The following is a 21,721-nucleotide window of genomic DNA, read 5'->3' on the forward strand; positions in this document are numbered from 1 at the left end:
CACTAGGTCATGTGTAAATTTATGCTGTTTTTACTGGCTCTTAACCCTTTTCCTTCCAGGAATTGTTAAGTTCCTTTGCAGTCATATATCAGCCCTTGGGTATGTTCTCACCAAGGGTGACTGTTTGACGGTAAGGTCCCCTCAGTAGACCAACAGAATACAAGTCAGGTCATGGAACTGATTCCCTGGAAATTACGTAAGAGAAATAAATACCCTGGTTTTTGTACAGAGAGGAAATTATGAAATCGAGCATGAATCCATAGACTCTCTTAAATTCTCCTGTGAGAAAATTTTTGCTTGGTTCGAGGGGGTCTTCAGTGGAATTAGGGGTAAAACCTTTTGTATGAGAGATCTCCAGTTCCTAAGTTGCTTGAAAGGGGCTGCAGGTCAGGCTGCCTTCTGATGGAGACTCGGAGGGGTTCAGGAGACAGGAGCGAGCACAGAACATCTGTCAATGCTTAGAGCTCTTTCTTTTTTTCTTTGGTTTTATGTCATGACCTGTAAGTCAACTCACAGAGAATTGCTTTCCATTATGGAGAAATAATTCCAACAATGATTTTTTTTCTTGCTGACTGGATTGTCTCACCCTGTGGGGGTATGGCTTGGTTTTATATTATCAAGCGTGTTTGGTGCTTTTTCTGTGTGTTGCTTTGATAGGCAATGCTTTTCAGCGGAGGCTGTGGAGCTCGAATCATGCAGGTCTTGAGCTGTATTTTCAGAGATGAACCCAGTGCTAAATCGTGGTAGTAATATAATTCAGAGCATTCTGCATGGATCACCGGCTATTTTGGGGTCCCAATCCCCTTTATGTAGGACTTGAAATAATGTACGGACTATGGAAAGAAAAAAAAGGAACAAAGGCAAGCAATGCTTAAGGAAAGAAGATAGAATACAGGGAGGAGTAAACTCATTTCTGTGTTCAATTCACTTAGAGAAGAGCGTTGATTCATTTTGAACCCAGGATTAAAGAGACTTGTATAAATTTCCATTATACTGTCTGGATTTTGAAACTATGGATACGGCATTGGGGACTAAGCCTGTTGGGCTAAATGATACTTTGACCAGGTAGATGTTCAGATTGCTTCTGAAAAAAAATTTAAATAATATGTGCTTGTCTTTTAGTCTAAGGGAACTGCTTAAATTATGTGTACTTAGCTCATGTTTTACTGACATGTTGAAGCTGTTTAGCCTTACAGCTTTACAGATTGTTCTACTTTTCAAAAACACTGAGAGTTGCCAGTATCTATTTTGAATGTTTTGTATTTTAGTGCATAATAAATATGTGTGTAATGAGTGAATAGGTGACTTTTTAAATTGCAAAATGTAACTGGACTCTAAATACCATAAAATCAATATCATGAAGGCAGGTTACGAGAAAGAGTCTTAGAACTGACCACAGCTCTTCTGTTAGAACTAAGCAAGCAACTGCAAATCAAATCTTAGCCCTCTTCATCTTTTTATAAGGTTTTTGGATGTGCCATCATTGGGTCAACAGATATAATTGCATATGTGCATGTTTCTGTATGTGTGTGCCTGCGTGTTCATATACTTTTTGAATTTGCTTTCTGCCAACTAAACTATTAAGTATATACCTTCCTTAGCTTAATCTGTGCAAAGAAGGCACTGTATTTTTATATAAAAATAATATACAGTAAAAGCAATAGCTTTGGACTTTGATAGGTAGGACATATTATTTTTCAAGGTTTTTTTTAAAGCATTCTTACACATGCTAACACATAAAAGAGGTTTAATCTCAGTAAATGGGAAAGCTGGCTCTCCTAATTAATTTTTTCCCAAGTTGACTTAACAGGCAAAATGTGAGTATTCACATATTTCTGTTCACATGCAGGGAAATGGCAATCAGATTACAAAAAAAAAAAAAAAGCATTATTTATACTGTCAGTTCCTGCCTTGCTAAAACTTGGTGACTCAGTTACGCAAACCATACAAAAGAATAGACTTTTGTATTACTACACGTTTTGAAATGAGATCTTTGCTGATAAAAAGATCAGAAGCTGAAACACTGGTGATATAGTTTACGTCTATGATATAAATTCAGAGTTGCTCTATCGCTAATCCTAGAAACAATTTCTAAAAACATTTGCTTATAATAGTAATTCATTTAAATTTCTTTAACACGTAAAATGAATTGTATGTAGCTCAAATCCAAATGATGCAGATGAAATGTCTGGATTTGAGCCTAATAAGTACATTAAAAAATCTAATTAAGCACCTATTTTTTTTCAACCTTATAATTTCTGCTTTAATGGCAATCAACTTAAAAAAATGTACAGTTCCACTTATTCATACCATTCCTTTATGAAAGGCAGATTTCAAGTAAACTTCTAAATGCATATATAATGTAGAAACTAATATCTGACAGTCTTTGGTTCCTGAAAGTTGAACTTCATCATATGTGTTTTAAACTTTTGTCAAAATAGTTATGAAAGATATGTTACTTTTGCATTATGAGGTAATTTATTAGGGGCGGGAACTCATAAGACAGTATAAATCCACTTGTCTAAACTTGCATGATGCTGTGTGCATTGTAAAATGTCACAAAGAGTTTTGGGTCAGTGAATATTTTGCTGAAGGAACAACACTTACTTTTAACTGAATACTTTTCTGCAATAAATAGCAAAGTAGGTTTTTGTAGCTGTAAACTGTGTACACAGATAACTACAGGCTGGTCTGTCATGGAGCTAAAAGTTTCACCTGAAACCTTGCATTTTCTTTTAATAGTCATAATGCTGTGAATATTATTGTGCTATCATAAATCACTAATGTTATTGGTAGTAGTTGGGTACAGCATTTTATTTTTGCGTAGTTGCAATACAAGTTTTATTTATTTGTAATTTATACACTAGGACATTGACTATTAAAACATAAATTTCTTGGAACACTGAAATTAAATCTCAATAGAGGATAAGTGCCTACAGAATGGAAGCTGGTCAATGATAAAGGAAACATTCAATTAAACCTATAGATACTGATCAAATTTATTTTTAAAATGGAAGAAACTCTTACACAGGGAAGCATGAAAATTGAGCCAAGCATTTGGAATTTGGTCCTGCATAAGGAGCAAAAATTCAAATTTCATATATTTTAAAGTTAGGAAAGAAATAATGTGGAGGATATGTAGGGGAGAATTAGAAAGTGGCTTTGAAAAATAGAGGTCTTATTTTAGGTTACTAGATTTGTCTGAGCAGAGATGCTACGAAAAGTTATACTCTGCAGAAAACAGAAGAATAAACATTGAATTTGGTATCAGCAGGCTAGGAGTCTACATGTATAGGTCCCATTCACATGAAGAGATGGAACATAATTTCTGTATCTCTATTTCCTTTTAAATAAAAATTGGAATGTTGGAAATCATATTAAGAAAACAAAAATGGAAGCAAAGATAAGATGGTAGGGATGCATCCAGAGGCAATGGATGAAGAAATGACAGTCCGATTAATGTTCCAACAGCCTTGTTTACACATCTTATCCTTCTGCTCAGTCATCTGTAGATCTCTCCCTGTGTAAAGAATCAAGTGTCAACTCAAGATCTTTGTCTTGAAAGACTAAAATCTGGTCCAAGTTTAATGTCCAATCTTAATATTTCCTTAAATACCTTTATGAATTTATTCAAATTCTGATCATCAATTGTGAAATCCATTTTACTTTTCTCTGTTTCATGCCAATCTGTACTATTAAATATAGAACTAATATGTTGCTAAGTTCCTCAGATGCTTACCTCTTCATTTATGACTTTAGCACTTATTCAAGCACTACAGAAACTTCTGTTACTTATTTATAGACTTATTGTATGCATGCCTTATTATCCTAGCTAACATGTTTGATTTATTCACTTTATCATTCTCATCATCATTAGTGGCAGTAGCAATAGTGACAGAATAAAAAGATACCTTTGATTAGTTGATCACAAAGTATTAGGCATTTTACATTTATTATTTCTAATTCCTATTACAATCTTTCACAACTAGTAAGTGGCAGGTTGCAAACACATGTCAAGTTGATCCAAAGCTCAACCTCTCCCCACTGGGCAATACTGCCACTATGCATAGTCACATAATTTAGAACATCCTTGAGAGTCAATCCATTGGGATTTCATTAGAAAGAACTGCATTAAAAACAAAAACAAAAACAAAAACCTTTAAGAGTTCATAAGCTTTGACCTAGTAATTGTACATCTAGAAATCTATAATGAAAGGAGAAAGATATGAAGATAAAAAATCTCCAAGGCCAGGCAAATGCATACTTATAAGGGTAAAAAACAAAAAAAAATGAATATAAAGATATAAGGATAAGTGACAATTAATTATAGTTCATAAAATACATGTGAGCATTAAAATATATACTTTCAAATAATTTTTAGTTGCATGACAGATGCTTGCATAATATAAAAAGTGTGATGCTCATGTATTACAAATATGACACAATTGATCTTAAAATTATAGAGGCTAGGCGTGGTGGCTCATGCCTGTAATCCCAGCACTTTGAGGATCGCTTGAGGCCAGGAGTTTGAGACCAGCCTGGCCAATATAGTGAGACCCCATGATTAAAAAAAACCCGATAGGTTAATTTTTAAAAGTTATAAAACATAGACTTAAAAATAGAAACAGAAATACAGGAAAAGGAGAAAGATATATCAAAGTATTTATAATGGTTATCTTTCAATGGTAGGAATATGAATTTATATTATTTTCCACATTTATCTACATTCTTCTACATTTGAAAATGCTTATCTTTTACATTTTCCAAAATAGACATACATCATTTTAGCAATGATTTTTTAAAATACCAAAAAATACTCTTTAAAAAAACCCACAAATTCTGAAAATCTGGACATTCAAGTATGCAAATTTTCTTTCAAGAGTATCACTACAGTGTTGTTGACGTCACTCAAAATATGTTTTGCGTTTTCTTCGTAGCTTGTGGCATGGTCCATAAATATCTACAATAGTGATTAGTTTTGGCTGTCTGAAGTTTGTGTTGTTTGTTTTAATTTTTTGTTTTGTTTTTATAAGTTCTGGAAAAAGTCAAGTTGCATGACTCCTATGATCTTCCAAAGATGTATTACTAAAGCAAAGAGACATTCTTACAGGTGTTTTAAACATGAGATTCAGTTTGATAATGGTGGCACCTCTCACTGGAAAGCATTTCTTACTGTGCTGCAGAGGGTGACTATGGATGCTGGTGGCAGTCTCACTTTCCCTAGTGGCTACTGAACGTGTTTGTGTCTCCTTTAGAACCAATAGTTTCTAATGAATATTTTCTTGTCTCCTCTACTTCCTCCTTCCTTCCTATCTTCCCTCTCTTCATTATTTTCCCATGCAAATGTACGTGCAATACAGAACATCAGAATAGCACATCCTGTAAAGCACAAAAGCAGTGTTTGTTTCCTGGAAAATCCTCCATAGAGGCTAGCTTATTATTAGTCTTCTTATTACTGCTTGATTACTATGATTAAATGATGATACTACACCCTTCCAGTTATAAGGCTTGCCTTTCCCCAGTGGCAATGATGAGTCTGTGCATAATGATTGATATTTTCTCGGCTGGCACCTCTTCTAACCGATGACGTGCACTTACGGCAAGGCTACCTGACCTAAGGAACTGCCATCCGTGGTTATAGAGGGTAAACCGAGGCTGTAAACTCATTACCTTTGGGAGACCTAATGTATCCCAGAAAACACAGATGAAATGATCATTGTAATCACTGAATCAAGAAACATAGTAATGTAGGGTCTGGCCCTAAAATGAATATGTTATTTTCAGAGTGTAATTGTCTCACTCATGTGAGATAAAGTCTTAAGTCTTCCCGAGCATGACAGAATAGGTAATTTACTAAATAATAACATGGAGGCTCTGGAAGTGTGAGCTTCTTAAAGAACAGCCCAACTTATTGTTTTTGGTTTTAGCATATTTGATGGAAAATAAAGGTCATAATAATAAATGGATAAAGTAAGCACTGAAATATTTTCTCAATACATCAGTATATGATTTTGTTTTATGTATACATATAAACACATGGATAGTTGTAAACACACGGGTATCTCACTCAGAAGTTTTCCTCAGCTATTTATAACAGCAAATACAAAGACTAAGCCATTTAAATGCTCTGAGAAGCAAAATAGATGCCATAAATCCAAATCCTGAAGCTTTTTTTACCCAAAAAGGAGGTTGACCAAGCGAAGGTAACTCCAAATTCAGCATCTGCTCATACTATTTCAAAAATGCATCTTTAGATATGTTAAATCATATTTGCTTTTACATTACTTTAGCAACCTTGGTTACGTAATTTATCAGCCCAGCACAGATTAGAATCAACAAATTAGGCAGGGCATGGTGACAGCCTGACAGATTCAAGGCACATTATCAGAAGCAAAAATGAGAACGGAAGGCTCACATTGATGGAGAAGGAAAAACAAGCAGAAAGGCTTAAATAAGCTTAGTCTAGGGTCATTTAATGCAGGAGAAAAGGCTCTACTGTACCCTGATAGGCCTACTGTATTGCAGGTAAAAAATGAAATAGCTTATGTTTATTATAATCATATTGAGTAACTATCAAAAGTTATACTAAAATATACTGTTCCTTTCATTCCTTTCCATGTAACTGACATTTATCCTTAGAAAAACAACTTATAATTTATATGCTTGATTACCTGTATATAGAAAGGTCTGGGGCATAGCAGGCATTTAGGAAATTAACTGAATGAGGAGCCACTCCTATCTTCTGATGTGTTCTCAGCATCCTTAATACCACTACACATAGTAATACGTCATATTTATTAAATCTCCCATTACAAAGTCTTACCCTGCTTCACTCCATTCTTCAAAATCTAAGATTATCATTTTAATTGTTGCTTGATCCATTTTAGTGCGTAATAATAAGCTGCCTTATATTGTCGTTTGATCATTTAAATGTTTCACTTCTGCCTTGTTTGTCTTCTCAGTTGGATATTTTGAACTCTTAAGAACAGGAACTGCTCCCCCAGGACCCTCCTGTCTTTCATCTCACCTAGCATATAGCCAAAGTACAAAGTAGTTATTTCAACAAATACGTTCACTGAATTTAAAATTTGAAGATTAAATATTACCAATGCAGTAAGTGAAACTAAAAGCCAAAACTGTTTTCCAATAAATAAGATTACATACAGTGCCTTAAAATACCACAGTAAGTGGCTTGTTCTCATAGCAGCAGATTGCAAACTCAGCCTGTCTACATTTCTGGGCAATCTGACAATGATTTGTTTACTATTTATTGCTAATGATGATTACTTTGAAGATCAGAAAGTGGTTTTTAATATCCAGTGGATACAAATGCCAGGAGCGTTTCATGTTTTATCATTGTGAATTTGAACTGTATATACATGGTTAATGGAAGTCTGAAAGTGTGTCTAATTGTTGGGGATCTTTATATAAATGCAAAGGAAAGATTTGTGCTTCTAGTGAAACAATCACCTTCTGCGTCACACAGCTATTCACAATCTGACTGCAGATCCAGATTGTGACTAATATTTGGCTCTAATATTATAGGTGGTTACCGTGGAGAGAATCAGTAAGAGCATAATTGTCATTTCCTTGGAAAAATTTAATTCACAGATGGATCCCAACACCCAATTGCATTCGTGTCCAAGACTAATGGGGATTTTTGCTAAATAAGGCCTGATTCAGCCAAAAAAGATAGACTCTGAATACAGAAATCTGTATCACGCATCACTTCAAAAGATGTATTAAATCAAACACTGAAAGCATTGGCACACAGAATTTTCCTAATAGGGACGTGATGAAAAGTCATTTATTAATTAAAATGCATTTATATTTTCTTTTTTTTAAAATGAAGCAATGGGGGTATTCCATGGTCCCATGCATTCACAAAATTTCATTTGCAAAATTTCATCCTTCATACTTCCTTAGTTAGCTAATTAAGGTAATGATTCTACTTAGATTGGAAAGTTCTCATTAAAATCATTAATTTTTCCCGATCCTTCTCCTTCAAGATACAAGCTTTGCTGCACATCCTTCAGTCTTTGGGAGGAGAGAATGTTGGGGGATGTGATGCTGATAATTGATGAGAGAGAGCAGGATACATTTATCATCACCTTCCTCCTCCTGCCCAGCTAAATTTATACAGCCAACCATAATCTAATACCTCTGTGTTCCTTTCTTTAAAGATTTTCCTATCATATGAAATTATTTCGGCCTGTGGTGTATTCTTTCTAATTAGAGTAGAATACTAAAGCAAAACCATTTGAATCCAAGTTGCATAAAAATGGCATCCCTTTCCGAGAGACTGATTTTCAAAGAGATCTCATTACCTGGAAAAACAACAACAACAAAAGTGTTGCCTCTCTGAATTCACATGGTTTGGAAAATTCTTAGCCATCTACAGATGCACCAACTGAATCATAATAAAGAAGAGAAAATCTATAAATGATTAATTTCCTTTTTCTATTTAGGCTTAACATGTTTTAAGGGATAATTAAACTTTTGGCCTGTTTCTTAGAAGTCCAGGAGGAAGCATATTTCAGAAGAAGGTTATTGAACTGAGCGGTGAACTCATTCATTATCCTTTGGTTAATACAGAGTTAACTTGTCTATCCTCAGGTTCTTTTAGCTTTAGGCTACAGCCTAGGTTCTTAGACATCCATCTATTTTACAGTACTAATTCAAGCTGTTTATAAATAACACATGACTAAATAGATGTTAAAGAAGACCTCCCTTGGGGCAGGCATTATTCCCACGTGCATGGCAACAGAGTTCGTAACAGGGCTTGGTGAACAGTATAATCTCAACACATTAACTGGAACCACATCGCCATTTGGCTATCAGAGCAGCCACACTGAGTGTATCATCTCTTGCACACCCTTTTAATTTAAGTACCTTGCTCAGTGCTAAGAAAAAAGGCACACTTGGTAAGGCAGGAGTAAGTGCGTATCTGCAAAACCTAAGCAAGCATATTTCACCAGCACCTCCTAGGGGCCACGTGTGGATATGAGGATGGGAGGTGGGGACTCGCACAGAACCTTTCCTTGAATTGTCAGTTTCACCTCTCCTACACACAAAAATCCATCCCGACTGCGCGGTCCACAATACCAGCTAGTTTGCTGAATTAGTTTAGCGACTCAAGGAAGCCTTACGAGCTTTAAATAAACTGCACAAAAGACACATTTGATCGCTCGAGAAAATAAACATTTAAAAAACTCAGTGGAAAGAAAGACTCCTAAAATATATCCTGCCCTTTAGGAGCAAAGCTTCGTTAGGACACCGAAGTACTCACAAATAATAGGCACTTACTCTTCGGTTTACACACACACACACACGGATTAGTTTATAAAGTTCCAGGATCCAGACCAGGTTAACACTGAAGTTGCTTTTTAGGGGTCTGCGCGCTCTCGCCTGGCTGCTGGGAAGGAGGGCTGGGAGGCGCTGAAGCGAGGGCAGATCTGAGTGTCTGTAGGAGTTGCTATTCCAAAAAAAATCATTACTCTCTAATTGTTCTGATTTTAGATCAGCAAAGCGTGCCGGGCGGTGGTGGAGAGACTGAGGGCGGACAAGGCGAGAGGGAACGAGCCGTCCACCCTTCAGAGAAGCCTAGGCGCCTTGTAAGTAATTCGCGAACAGTCGGGAGAAGAAACAGCCAAGCGGCGCTGCAGTGGCCGCACTTGCGCGCGTCTCAATCCTGGGGGCTCTGCGCGCCCGCCCCAGTCCCTCGCCCCATTGACTCAGTGGCTTCTCCAGGCGCTGCAGCCTCCGCGGGGGGCTTCCAAGGGCCGAGGGGCTCCGGCAGAGAGGGAGGGGAGAGGGAGACGCGCCGGGACCGACGAACAATCCTGCCCCGGCGGCAAAGGTCTCTACCCGGCGCTGGCACCTCGCAGGCCCCTTGAGGAGCACGCAGGGCAAGCGGCCCAAGAGCGGGGGAACCGGGAAGTGTGTGGGGCTCCAGACGGAGTAGGAAGCTTTGCCCAAGGCCAGGCTGCAATCAGGCAGCCGCAACAGCCGGGCGCGGAGCTTCCCACCTGCTGCTGTCCCAGCTGGGCCGCAACTTCCTCCTCCCCGGCCCGGGCCCGACTCCCCGGCCGGGCTCCGAGGGTGGAGGGGGAGGAGGCGGCGGCAGGTTCCCTCCGCTGGCAACGCCTCGCAGCATCCTCCCCTCCCCGCCGCGGTTCCCGGGGCCGGCCGCGCGGCCAGGCGCGCTGCGATTGGCCGGCAGCGGCCGGGGGCGGGGCCAGGAGAGCCGGTGTCGCACGGACCGCCTCAAAAGAGCCCAGGATATTGCAGAGCGCACTGGAGCCCTGGCCAGCGCGCAGCCTTCCCGGCGCCGGCAGGCTGGGTCTTGGGAATTCTGGTTTGCTTTGGCTCACTCGCTTTTTACAAACCACTGGATCTTACATGCCTCTGTACCCCCCACTTCCACTCCATGTCCCCATGCTCCTGCGCCAGCAACAGGTAAGGGCTGCTGTGTTTTCTTCCTTTTCGCTCGCTGCCGGTGTGTCCTGGGGAATGGACTCTGGCCGCCGTCCCCTACCCTACCCTGCCCCGCTGCTCCAGAGGTGCCCAGCTGTCACACTGCTGTAGCGCTCACCCACACTCCGGAGTCCCAGATCATGCCTATATAGTTTGTGTGCGCACCAGAACATCCCCAGAGCTAAAAATACTGAGACATGCTTGGAACAGTTGAGCAATAGAAACAGATTTCTCTGCAGCATCTGTTTGTGCTCATAACTTCCAGTGCACCAGCTGTAGCGAGATACTGGGTTTGGAGGCAAGGGCGAGAGCGTCTGTGTTCGGTTCTCACTCTAAGGAGGGAAAAAAAAAGAAAGAAAACGTGGTTGCGGGTTTGGGGGTGCGTCTTGAGCCCTGGTCTTAAACCTTGGCAAACCTTGGGACTCAGCACTATTCTTGATCCTTGGCTTTTTTTTTTTTTTCGTCATTGCTTCAAGTATAGCTGTGAGTTTCAAACAGAGTGAGTGTCTCAAAGTTGCCTTCCTGAAAGAAGAGCGGGAGCTCGAGTTGGATTTGAGCCTGAGGATCGCAAAACTTTCACATTACATATCACTCTCCCCTAACCAATTTGTTATTTTCAGTAATAACGGTATTAATACCTGGCTTGAAGACAGTGTGGTTTTAGGGAAGCAAAATAGTCAAAACGACTTGATTCTGCAAAAAGATTGCATCATAGCATGGATTCATCATGACAATTGGAAAAAAAATAGGGATAGGAAATGGGCAGTTTAATGTCTGTGTCTGGGTAAGGATATCATAGGATGATCACTAGGATAAGGCTGTGAATTCTGACGATTTTCATAAATTCAGATTTTACCTGTTAGGAAATAAGGTGTTATTTGAAAACCTTGGATATGCAAAGAAACCATATTGCGTCTTACCATTTGTTTTCTTTTCACATTAATAATCAATAGGCTGCCAGATTTCCTCTCGCCAACCAATGTTATGTGTCTGCTGTACATTATCTGTACACTTGTTAGCGTTTTCCTGCTCACTTCCAAATCTTTCATTTCTATTAGCCATTATCTGGAAAAATCCTGGTGCTCAGAAGGGGTAAGAGATGTTAATTGAAGCATGGTGGAAAGGGTGAGGATAAGGTCAAGGCCATTTTACTTAGCTTCCTCCTCTCTCATATTTTAATGACACTGTATTTTTTAATGTTCTTGGTCTCCATAAGAAATATTTGATCTAAACTCTTGTGAATTTTGCTTTTAAAAAAAATAAAAGAACAGTCTTTCTACATCCTTTGGACTCCTGAGTTGTAGAATCTCTGGTTAGCTGTAGCGTCCTTGTATGACTTTTGCGTAGCCTGAAAGATTGAAAACAGCTACCTGCACAGATTGTTTCAAATTTTTTAAGTGTATATTTTTATTTACCAAACATGTCTGTTTTTCAGCATATGCAAATGCTGAGCAGTGCTACAAGCCAAGTGTCGTTGAGTATAAATATTAGACATGGGGCTCACGTAGATAGATGGGTATCCCCCTCCCCTCCCCACTTCCCCCTCCTCCTCCCTCATGTTTATTGAGCTTGTAAAAGGTTGCTTTCCTAGCAGTTGTGCTCACATAGCAACATGTGCCCAGAGCACACTCAGGCTGTTCTATATGGCGTCAGCTGGGGAATAGCTGCTCTAAACACTCATTAGCAGACCTCTCTCTCAGCCCAGTACGTTTTCTTTTGCTATCTTTATTTCCTATCCTTAGAAACTTTCTTATTCATTGCACACGATGACCATATTACAGGACACATTTACTCTCATTTGATTTCTTTTTTTTAGTTATTTATAAGCCATATTGAAAGTATTACCTATATAGTCAAAGCAATTTAGATCCCCCATTTGTACCATGTGATCTCCTTGACCTTACATTTATCCATAGCTCTTTCTCCTTTAACATCTACCTAAGTTTAAAGCGCTGAACTATTTTTTTCCATTGCTTATGCTTAATTTTGGCTCAGCCTATAAATAGTCTTAACATGAACAGCACCACATGTAACCTCTCAATTTCCCAAAAATACTTTCTACATCATGGGTTATGGCCTGGATAAAAATGATTATTTGTGTCCACGAAATTTACATCTAGACCCTTAAATATTTTGGCTGGAAGGGAAATTTACACATTGTTCATCAAATCAAATTTCAATTCTCTGGATTTGTATCACTTAGTGTTCTCATCTACTCCTAATTGATTGCATCTCAAACATTATTTTGAATATATGCTGGAAATAAAATTGCATGTAAGCCCTGTTTTTTAATGATAGCTTTTCTCAGCTGCTCACGAATTGGTAATTGCTAGTGAGAGGACCGGGCAAGGAAGTTTTCTGCTTGCTTAAAGTCGCTCAGGCATGTGGGCAGGTTAACAGTAAAAGCAATTTTTACCATGAAACATTAAGACCGTTACCCCATCAAACCCTGACAGGTTCTAGACTTTAGCTATGTAATCAGCTCCACAAAAAGTCTGAATACATATTATATGTGTGTGCACATACATACACACATAAATCTGTTTTAGGGCATATCTATTTGAAGTGGCAAAAGTTTTCATTTTGCCAAAAAAAAAAAAAAAGCCCAAAACTCCTCTTTTTCTCTTTCCAGGAAGAAATGGTAAAATTTCTAAATGATGCTCCACATGTGGAACAAATTCTGTTATTAGCAATGGAAATAAGACAATAATAGTCTCTCAATACAGGCTACTTTCAAGATTCTAAATGTGGAAAGCTATTCATAGGAAGCTGGTATTGTGTGATTTGTGGAATTCAAACAAATGTCCTGGGGTCAAGATTTTTGGAAAGTCATAGTTCAGTCTTTAGATTTCATATGGTTGTTATGTTTTAATCTGGAAGGAGTACAGAACTAAGTCAGAAGAAATTTGAGACTGTCTACTCATGGCCCCTAATGGTAACTCACATGGAAGGATTGTTTTGAATCATGAAAAGGAAATTTCTTGGTGTCAGCTTATAATACAAAGTTCTGAAGTCAATCAGAACTCAAGAATACAAAGCATTCATTAAATGAAGTTCTTCTCCTTTTTTTGAAACGTACACCTGCGTTTGGTGTTGTTGCTGTCTCTGTCTGTTTAGAAACATGAGAAAACTAAGATGAAATGAATGCTTAAAAAATGCTGTCCATGTACAGGATCTAGAACCTTGAGGGGTAGGATTCTTGTTTCTTTGGTCCAAGTGCAAACTTCACAGGGAAGCAGACAAAACATTGAAGCAGGTGGAAGGTTAAGAAAGCACAGTAACTTCTTTTTATAAAGTAATTCAAAGGCACTTTCAAACTGAGCATCATTTAGGTGTCAAAAGCTGCCAAAATGTAACACACATTGCAATTTTCATAGATGACTAATCTCAGGAAAAATGTGTTGGGGCACATTCTTGCATAATAACTTGGATAAAGAAGAAGTCAAAAGACAGTAACAAGGCATTTTCAAAGGCAATGCACCTTGCCTCTTTTTAAGGGAACGCACAAAAACAACATAAATGGATTGCTTTATTTGTTTGCGGCTGGCTTGGCTGAAATCGATTCTGTTAACTGTTTAATCTTAATGGATTTAGAGGAGAAGAAAAATGTGGAGTCTTCATTATCAGGCGTCAACAAATTTCGGACTCTTTTCATGAGTTATTCATTGCCCCCCTTTAATATAGCAGAAGGATTTGGTTGTATGAAGAGTTGAAGATGGGCTTTATTTTTCAGTTCTAACTCTTATTAGTTTTGTTATTACACATTTGGTAAAGAAAACACCTTAGAGTTTCTCTTAGCTTTTTGTTAGTTAGTCAAGGGAAATAGTTTCTTAGGAGTGAAGATGGAAAGTTAAAGTACATAGATAGTTCTTACCTAGCGAAGAATGAGGCAATAGGAGAAAACTGAGAACTACTATTTGCACATATTAGGTAAAGGTGAGTGCCTTCTCCATAGGAACCTATACCAAACAACAGTGCTGGAAGTGAAAGTAAGCGGACTGGCATTTATGATCTGTCCTTACACAGTTGTCTCTGTCTGAGAGAACACAGCATTGGACTCACATGAAATGAGTTCCTGCCTTATCTCAATCCGCTAAAGACCTGGTCCTTTGGCACAATGGTGCTTACTTCCTAGCCTGTCGTTACACATGACAGCCCCATCTCAGGAGAATTTCAGGACTCTTATTGCTAGGCAACAGAATTGCTCTCTATCCCCCAGAGCAAACGTGCGTCTTCAAAGTCTTCAAGCCAGAATTACCTGTACTAATAGAGACTTAGCAGGCATTTCTGCATAGTAGTTGCTTAAAGTGTGAGAAGTGATGAAGCAAGCCCAAACAGTATCCAGAAACTGGGATCCATTTCAGATTATTATAAGCAATAGGGGCAGTATTCACCATTGTAGGAGGTTTTGTCCACTAGTTCCCTCTGTTTTCAGGATACACACTCAGTCAAGCCTACTCCAAAATCCACTTCACTCTTCTATTTGTAGGTGGGAATCTGACTTTCTTCCTCTAGCATTTCGTCAGCCTATCCCGTCTGCTCAGTTATATCATTTAAACAAAATAGTCTGTCTTCCGATTTCAACCTTGCCATCAGGGGCTCTAATATTCTCCCGTAATGCACATGCAACTCAGTGGATATCAATGCTGCGTCCACATGAAGTTTTCTAAACATGTCCTTTTTCCAAAAATTTTACAACAAACCTTGGAATCAGACAATCTTTCATCTGCTTAACAGGGATCCTAGCAAGTGGGGCAGGCAGAAGAAGAGAATAAGAGAAGGGAGAGGTAGACCTGAAAAATAGAATATTCTAGATCCCTGGTCAAAAATAAGGGAAAGGGGACCTGACCTGACATTTTGGTTGAACAACTGTCGCAGACAACTCTTCTATGTTTAACGACTTTATGCTTTTAAATAAAAGTTTTACAAAGCATGCTTAGGGTACAAAGAAATTTAAAACCTTATAATTTAATGTAAATTATACTTATCTTTACCTGATTATGTGTTTTTGTTAGGATATATTGTCTTAGACAGTAGAATTCTTTAAGAGTGGCTTATTTTGTAATGCACAGTCTCTCTTTTCTTGCAGGACATGTTCTCTGGATGTCAGCTGAGTCATTAAAGTAACTCTGAATGTCAGTAGACAGACCTTGGTAGAACCACAAGGCTCCCAGAGACACACATCTCTCCTCATTTTTTTTGTGTGTGTGTCTTCACCGAACATTCAAAACTGTTTCTCCAAAGCGTTTTGCAAAAACTCAGACTGTTTTCCAAAGCAGAAGCACTGGAGTCCCCAGCAGAAGCGATGGGCAGTGTGCGAACCAACCGCTACAGCATTGTCTCTTCAGAAGAAGACGGTATGAAGTTGGCCACCATGGCAGTTGCAAATGGCTTTGGGAACGGGAAGAGTAAAGTCCACACCCGACAACAGTGCAGGAGCCGCTTTGTGAAGAAAGATGGCCACTGTAATGTTCAGTTCATCAATGTGGGTGAGAAGGGGCAACGGTACCTCGCAGACATCTTCACCACGTGTGTGGACATTCGCTGGCGGTGGATGCTGGTTATCTTCTGCTTGGCTTTCGTCCTGTCATGGCTGTTTTTTGGCTGTGTGTTTTGGTTGATAGCTCTGCTCCATGGGGACCTTGATGCATCCAAAGAGGGCAAAGCTTGTGTGTCCGAGGTCAACAGCTTCACGGCTGCCTTCCTCTTCTCCATTGAGACCCAGACAACCATAGGCTATGGTTTCAGGTGTGTCACGGATGAATGCCCAATTGCTGTTTTCATGGTGGTGTTCCAGTCAATCGTGGGCTGCATCATCGATGCTTTCATCATTGGCGCAGTCATGGCCAAGATGGCAAAGCCAAAGAAGAGAAACGAGACTCTTGTCTTCAGTCACAATGCCGTGATTGCCATGAGAGACGGCAAGCTCTGTTTGATGTGGCGAGTGGGCAATCTTCGGAAAAGCCACTTGGTGGAAGCTCATGTTCGAGCACAGCTCCTCAAATCCAGAATTACTTCTGAAGGGGAGTATATCCCTCTGGATCAAATAGACATCAATGTTGGGTTTGACAGTGGAATCGATCGTATATTTCTGGTGTCCCCAATCACTATAGTCCATGAAATAGACGAAGACAGTCCTTTATATGATTTGAGTAAACAGGACATTGACAACGCAGACTTTGAAATTGTGGTCATACTGGAAGGCATGGTGGAAGCCACTGCCATGACAACACAGTGCCGTAGCTCTTATCTAGCAAATGAAATCCTGTGGGGCCACCGCTATGAGCCTGTGCTCTTTGAAGAGAAGCACTACTACAAAGTGGACTATTCCAGGTTCCACAAAACTTACGAAGTCCCCAACACTCCCCTTTGTAGTGCCAGAGACTTAGCAGAAAAGAAATATATCCTCTCAAATGCGAATTCATTTTGCTATGAAAATGAAGTTGCCCTCACAAGCAAGGAGGAAGATGACAGTGAAAATGGAGTTCCAGAAAGCACTAGTACGGACACGCCCCCTGACATAGACCTTCACAACCAGGCAAGTGTACCTCTAGAGCCCAGGCCCTTACGGCGAGAGTCGGAGATATGACTGGCTGATTCCTTCTCTGGAATAGTTACTTTACAACACGGTCTGTTGGTCAGAGGCCCAAAACAGTTATACAGATGACGGTACTGGTCAAGATGGGTCAAGCAAGCGGCCACAAGGGACTGAGGCAAGCATAATGGTTTCAAAGAAAGACTGTAAGCTCCATGATTAGCATAAAGCACTAACCATGTCTCCATGTGACCCGATGGCACATAGATGTTGTAGAATAAGTTATGGGTTTTTATGTTTTGTTTTGTGTTTTTCCAAAACTTGAACTTGCAGGCAAGCCTTGGTTGGGTATTTGATTTATCCAGAATGCTTCTCTTTAGGGAACAAGGATGTTTTTAATGGCATAACAAAGGCAAGACTCTGCCTTAATTTTTGAAAAGCTGCTAACTACATGGACACAAATGTGTATTTTTGTTGCAGTGTAGTTTTCCTTTTGTGTAATTTTAAAGTCAGTGTTGAACTTTACTGAAAGCTCATGATGCGCTTCAAAGTGGCAAGTATTTGGCTATTAACTGCCAAAACAAGAGCCTGATTTTTTGAGGCCAGTAATTTGTTTGCTAGAATTGATTTTTTTCTCTCTCTCTGTTACATAAGGGCATTATGTAACACTAGCCAAATGGTAGCCTCTGGGTTGTTGTTGTTTTTTTCTTTTCCTCCATGATGTTAATGGGTTATCTCAAATTTTAAGTTAAACTACCTAAAATAAATACCAAAGATAATGCATATTTTTGCACAGTGGAGCTTACACTTAAAACAAAGCCCCATGGGCTGCCTTGAAATCAAGAGACAATAACTTTGAACCTCAGCAAGACCTTGAACCGCCGGTTCATTTTGCACCTTATTCAGAAAATAGAGCATCATACTCACCGAGTCTAGTCAGTGTAGTGCTTTTTAAAATTTTGTCCTTTCATGTAACTTTTTTATTTTAAGAGGAAGAAGAAGAAAGGGGCATACACACGCACAATACCGACATCCATCCTTTCCTGCTAGGCAGTGCTGGCCAGGCTCATGTGTAGTGTGCGAGATGGTGATGTACTCTTATATTTTTCTGGGCTTTTCCTTTTGCACATTCCAAAATTCATTTCATAAAATAAGATCTTCATAGGACCTCCTTGGCATCCTGGCATTCTCAAAACTGAGCCATCCAGCATGAAAGATAAATGGGTTTAAACCCTTGCTGCTGAATTTATTGCCTGGACTGTCAGGACATCGCCAGCCCACCTTCACCTTAGAGAAGAAGCCACACCTGGCCTCCGCGCTTGCTCTTCTGATCAGTCTGTCTGGATTGAGTCCTACAGTGTCAGATAGGGCGGCGAATGCCAAAGCGGGAAAACAGGGAGGTGTGGACAAGCCAGTTTGATGCAGCACTTCAGATCAAGTGCTTAGGAAGGAGAGGAAACTTGCTTTTTTTATGGCAGAGGATAGTAATGAAAATGTCTCAGTATTTTAGGGTCAACGAGAGCCATAAAAATATAACATAATCACAAGTAAAGGAGATAATGGTCTAAAACGGCTATTTCCCTTTTCTGTGTGCATACTTATGACTGAATGAGAGCTAAGCATTGTCTCCTGTGGAGCCCTAGAGCAGGTTACTAAGGAAGGACACATTGTTTTCCAGAAGCCTCCCCTGCCTGGCTGACTGCCTTGCTAGAAACATTATTATTATTATTTTTTTTTCACTGAAGCTCAATAATGGAACTCTTTTTTTTTTATTTAAAGTTCCCTATTTGTGAATTCTGGGGTTACTGACTTTTATTTTTAATTGGAGTCTCAAAATCAACTCGCTTATGGTATTATATCTCTGTATGCCATTAAAAAACAGCTTGTTCTATGTATTTTGTAAATTGATGTTTGTGATGGTCTCTGGTTCTTGAACAGCCATATCTGAATGCCGTGCCTGCAAAACTATGACAATTTTTGCTGTTTTCAGCCTTCAGATTTGATGGCTTTGAAAACTGAGGTGTTATTTTCAGTGAAACTAAGAAAGAGATGTTAAGCAAGTGGTTGTTTTAGATCCAAATGTAAAGGCAGGTTTAGGAAGGTGTTTAAAGAGTTGGAGGAATTGGGGATTGAGTGGACAAGAAAACTTACAGAAGAGGCAACAATTTGGTTCTTGACAGTGAGAGGATATTGAGGGCTTCAGCTGCTGCTATTATGATGTTTTGCAAAGGAAAATAATCAAACCAAAGAGTATTCAGTGATATGTAAATTAAATGAAGATACAGTGGAGAATGGGGGTGACCACAAAAGATGCTCCCCCTAAACACACAGTGCTGCCACTTAAAAAGACTTGAGAAATTTGAAAGGGGGTGGGTATGGGGGGGGGCAAGAAAGAGGGAGGGAAATCTTTCAACTTATTTCTGAAAAAGAGAAAAAAATATAAAATTTCTGGTGCACAGGTTTGTTTTTTCAAGAAAATTTTGCAGAAGCTATGTTTTTAAAGTGTACATTTTATAAAGTTTATCAGATATTTTCATATTTAAAGCCAAATGTAAATAGAGGTCTGTAAAGAAAAATAATTGCCATAGAAAGTATAATTTCAGTGCAGTAATTTCTGAGAGCTAGTACCTATATGCTACCGGTTAGCATGGTTTTAGCAAATATATACCAGCCTTATAAGGTTCGTATTGCTATGTTCTTCTGTTATTTATTTCAGCATGGACTGTTCATTTGAAACCTTTTGCTAGTTATTAGTGTTTTAACAGTTACAAGCTTTAAATGGCAATTTTTTTCTATTTTTTTTTTTTTTGTCAAGAGCCAAGACACAGGTAATGCACGACATTGATTGCTGCATTTTACCTTCAAAATATTTGTCCTTATTGATTGGGTCTTCTTAATTAGTGTACACATGTCATTAGAATGCAGATGGAGGGGACTCACCATGAATATCTGGGGTTGATTCCCAGATGTGTGTTGCCTCTCTATCGCAAGCAGATTCTCTGTTGGATTTACTTCAGATTTATTCCCTTTTAAAGAATTTTTGCTCATATCTGGAAGGGCACTATATTTTTGGGGGGAGCCATAGATTCCTGGTTATCCTATTTTTAAATAAAATGTAGACAAAGTGAACTCTATTTTGATTATTGAGAAAGGAGTAGTTTTCTATCCCTCTAAGAGTATACTTGAATCAGACATTTTAAGGATGTCACTATAGCACTGTTATCATTTCCAAATTCCCAGAAAAGTTTGTTTTACTTTGTTTTTATTCTGTTAATGCAGTCTTTCTTCTCTTTACTTCCTTTCTTGCCAGTACACTCCTATCCCAACTCTTGATGTTTATTTGATGAGTTCTGTCCCGTAAATCATATTTCCCTTACAATTAATAAATGTCACTTCATATTTTATAATAAACCACTCAGTAAAAGCAAAAGCTTGTCCTGAGAAGTAGAGTGAGTTCTTCTTCACTCTGTGTCTAATAATGTTAAGGTGGAAAAAAAAAAAAAGTGTGGCATAGTTACCTGCCCATCCCCAACCCTCAGCAAAATAGAATCTCTTTTCTAGTAATTTTGGGTTTCAGCTCTGGGCTCTGGCAAGTTGAACAATCCTAGCCATTGACAATCGTGATAGTTGTTATTTTCCCATTTGCTGTCTTTTTGTATCTAAAGTCTTCCTATTGTACTGCACAAACCATGGATTGTACATATTTTTATATATTATGTCTTATTTTATTATTTCTAAATAAAAAAATTAAAAATTGAAAACAAATTGGTGGAAGAATCTTTGGGCTTCCTGTATGATTACTCTAGAAACACCATAAAGCAAATATTCCCAAACAATAGAACATAAACCCTGATAGGTTAGATGAATAGAGCCATAGAAATGGCTTCAACAGACAGGTGCAGTGGAGTGGCAGATTAGTTTAATTCAAGTTAGAGGAAGTCAAGCTCATATTTTGTTTTTGGATAGAATAGCCTAGGTAGAAAGGGAATACAAAAGACCAATAAACAAGCAAAAAAAAAAAAAAAAACTAACAAAAATATAATCAAGTTTAGATTCTGATTCTCTGTTTAATGGGTGATAATGTGTAGTTGCTTTTTATCGAGTCTCAACTATGTGTAGAGTTCTTGCATTACATATTATTTTTATCTCATTCCCACAGAAACCAAATCAGGATATTATTATTTTGTATTATAGATTAAGACTTGGCAAATAAGTTCTGTAAAGGGCCAGGCAGTAAGTATATTTTAACTTCATGAACCAGAGGGTCTTTGTCTCAACTATGCCAGTTCAGCCTTGTAATGTGAAAGCAGTTACAGACAATATGAAAACAAATGGTATGGCTATGTTTCAAAACAATTTTACTAACATCTACAGCCAGTGGGCTAGATTTGGCTCATGGCCAGGAGTGTGTTGACCCCTGTTTTAAGTGAAGAAACTGAGTATGAATTTTAAAGCTAATGAATCAATGAGGTAGTATTTGGATTCCGGTTTTACCTGTGTCGAAACCTGGTTTTGTCCATTAAACTATATATCGTTTCAGGTCACAGAGCTACCAAGGATATGTAGTCCCGCCACTTTCTCTGGCAAATTTGAAATAAATAAATGTTTCTCAAGGTTGGAAATATGGAGAAAATTTGCATTCTAAAATATGGGTTGCACCTTGCTATTTTTTCTCTAACTAATATGGCAATTATTATTTATGTTTCAAAT

At 38.7% G+C, this 21,721-nt stretch overlaps 1 protein-coding gene and 1 long non-coding RNA gene across 2 annotated transcripts; one reads left to right on the forward strand and one right to left on the reverse strand.

The window, feature by feature from the left end:
* Positions 1–2,786: 2,786 nt before the first annotated feature.
* Positions 2,787–10,163, reverse strand: LOC134760500 (uncharacterized). Its single transcript, XR_010138008.1, has 2 exons — positions 9,307–10,163; positions 2,787–3,520 (listed from the first exon to the last, which is right to left on the reverse strand). It is a non-coding gene; the product is annotated as an uncharacterized LOC134760500 (long non-coding RNA).
* Positions 10,164–10,274: 111 nt separating this feature from the next.
* On the forward strand, positions 10,275–20,776 carry KCNJ2 (potassium inwardly rectifying channel subfamily J member 2). Its single transcript, XM_002827767.5, has 2 exons — positions 10,275–10,458; positions 15,566–20,776. The coding sequence occupies exon 2, from the start codon at positions 15,782–15,784 to the stop codon at positions 17,063–17,065; it is 1,284 nt and encodes a 427-aa protein (XP_002827813.1). The 5' UTR covers positions 10,275–10,458; positions 15,566–15,781; the 3' UTR covers positions 17,066–20,776.
* Positions 20,777–21,721: the final 945 nt, after the last annotated feature.

The sequence above is a fragment of the Pongo abelii genome, chromosome 19 (genome assembly GCF_028885655.2).
Source record: "Pongo abelii isolate AG06213 chromosome 19, NHGRI_mPonAbe1-v2.0_pri, whole genome shotgun sequence".
Taxonomy (NCBI): Eukaryota; Metazoa; Chordata; class Mammalia; order Primates; family Hominidae; genus Pongo; species Pongo abelii.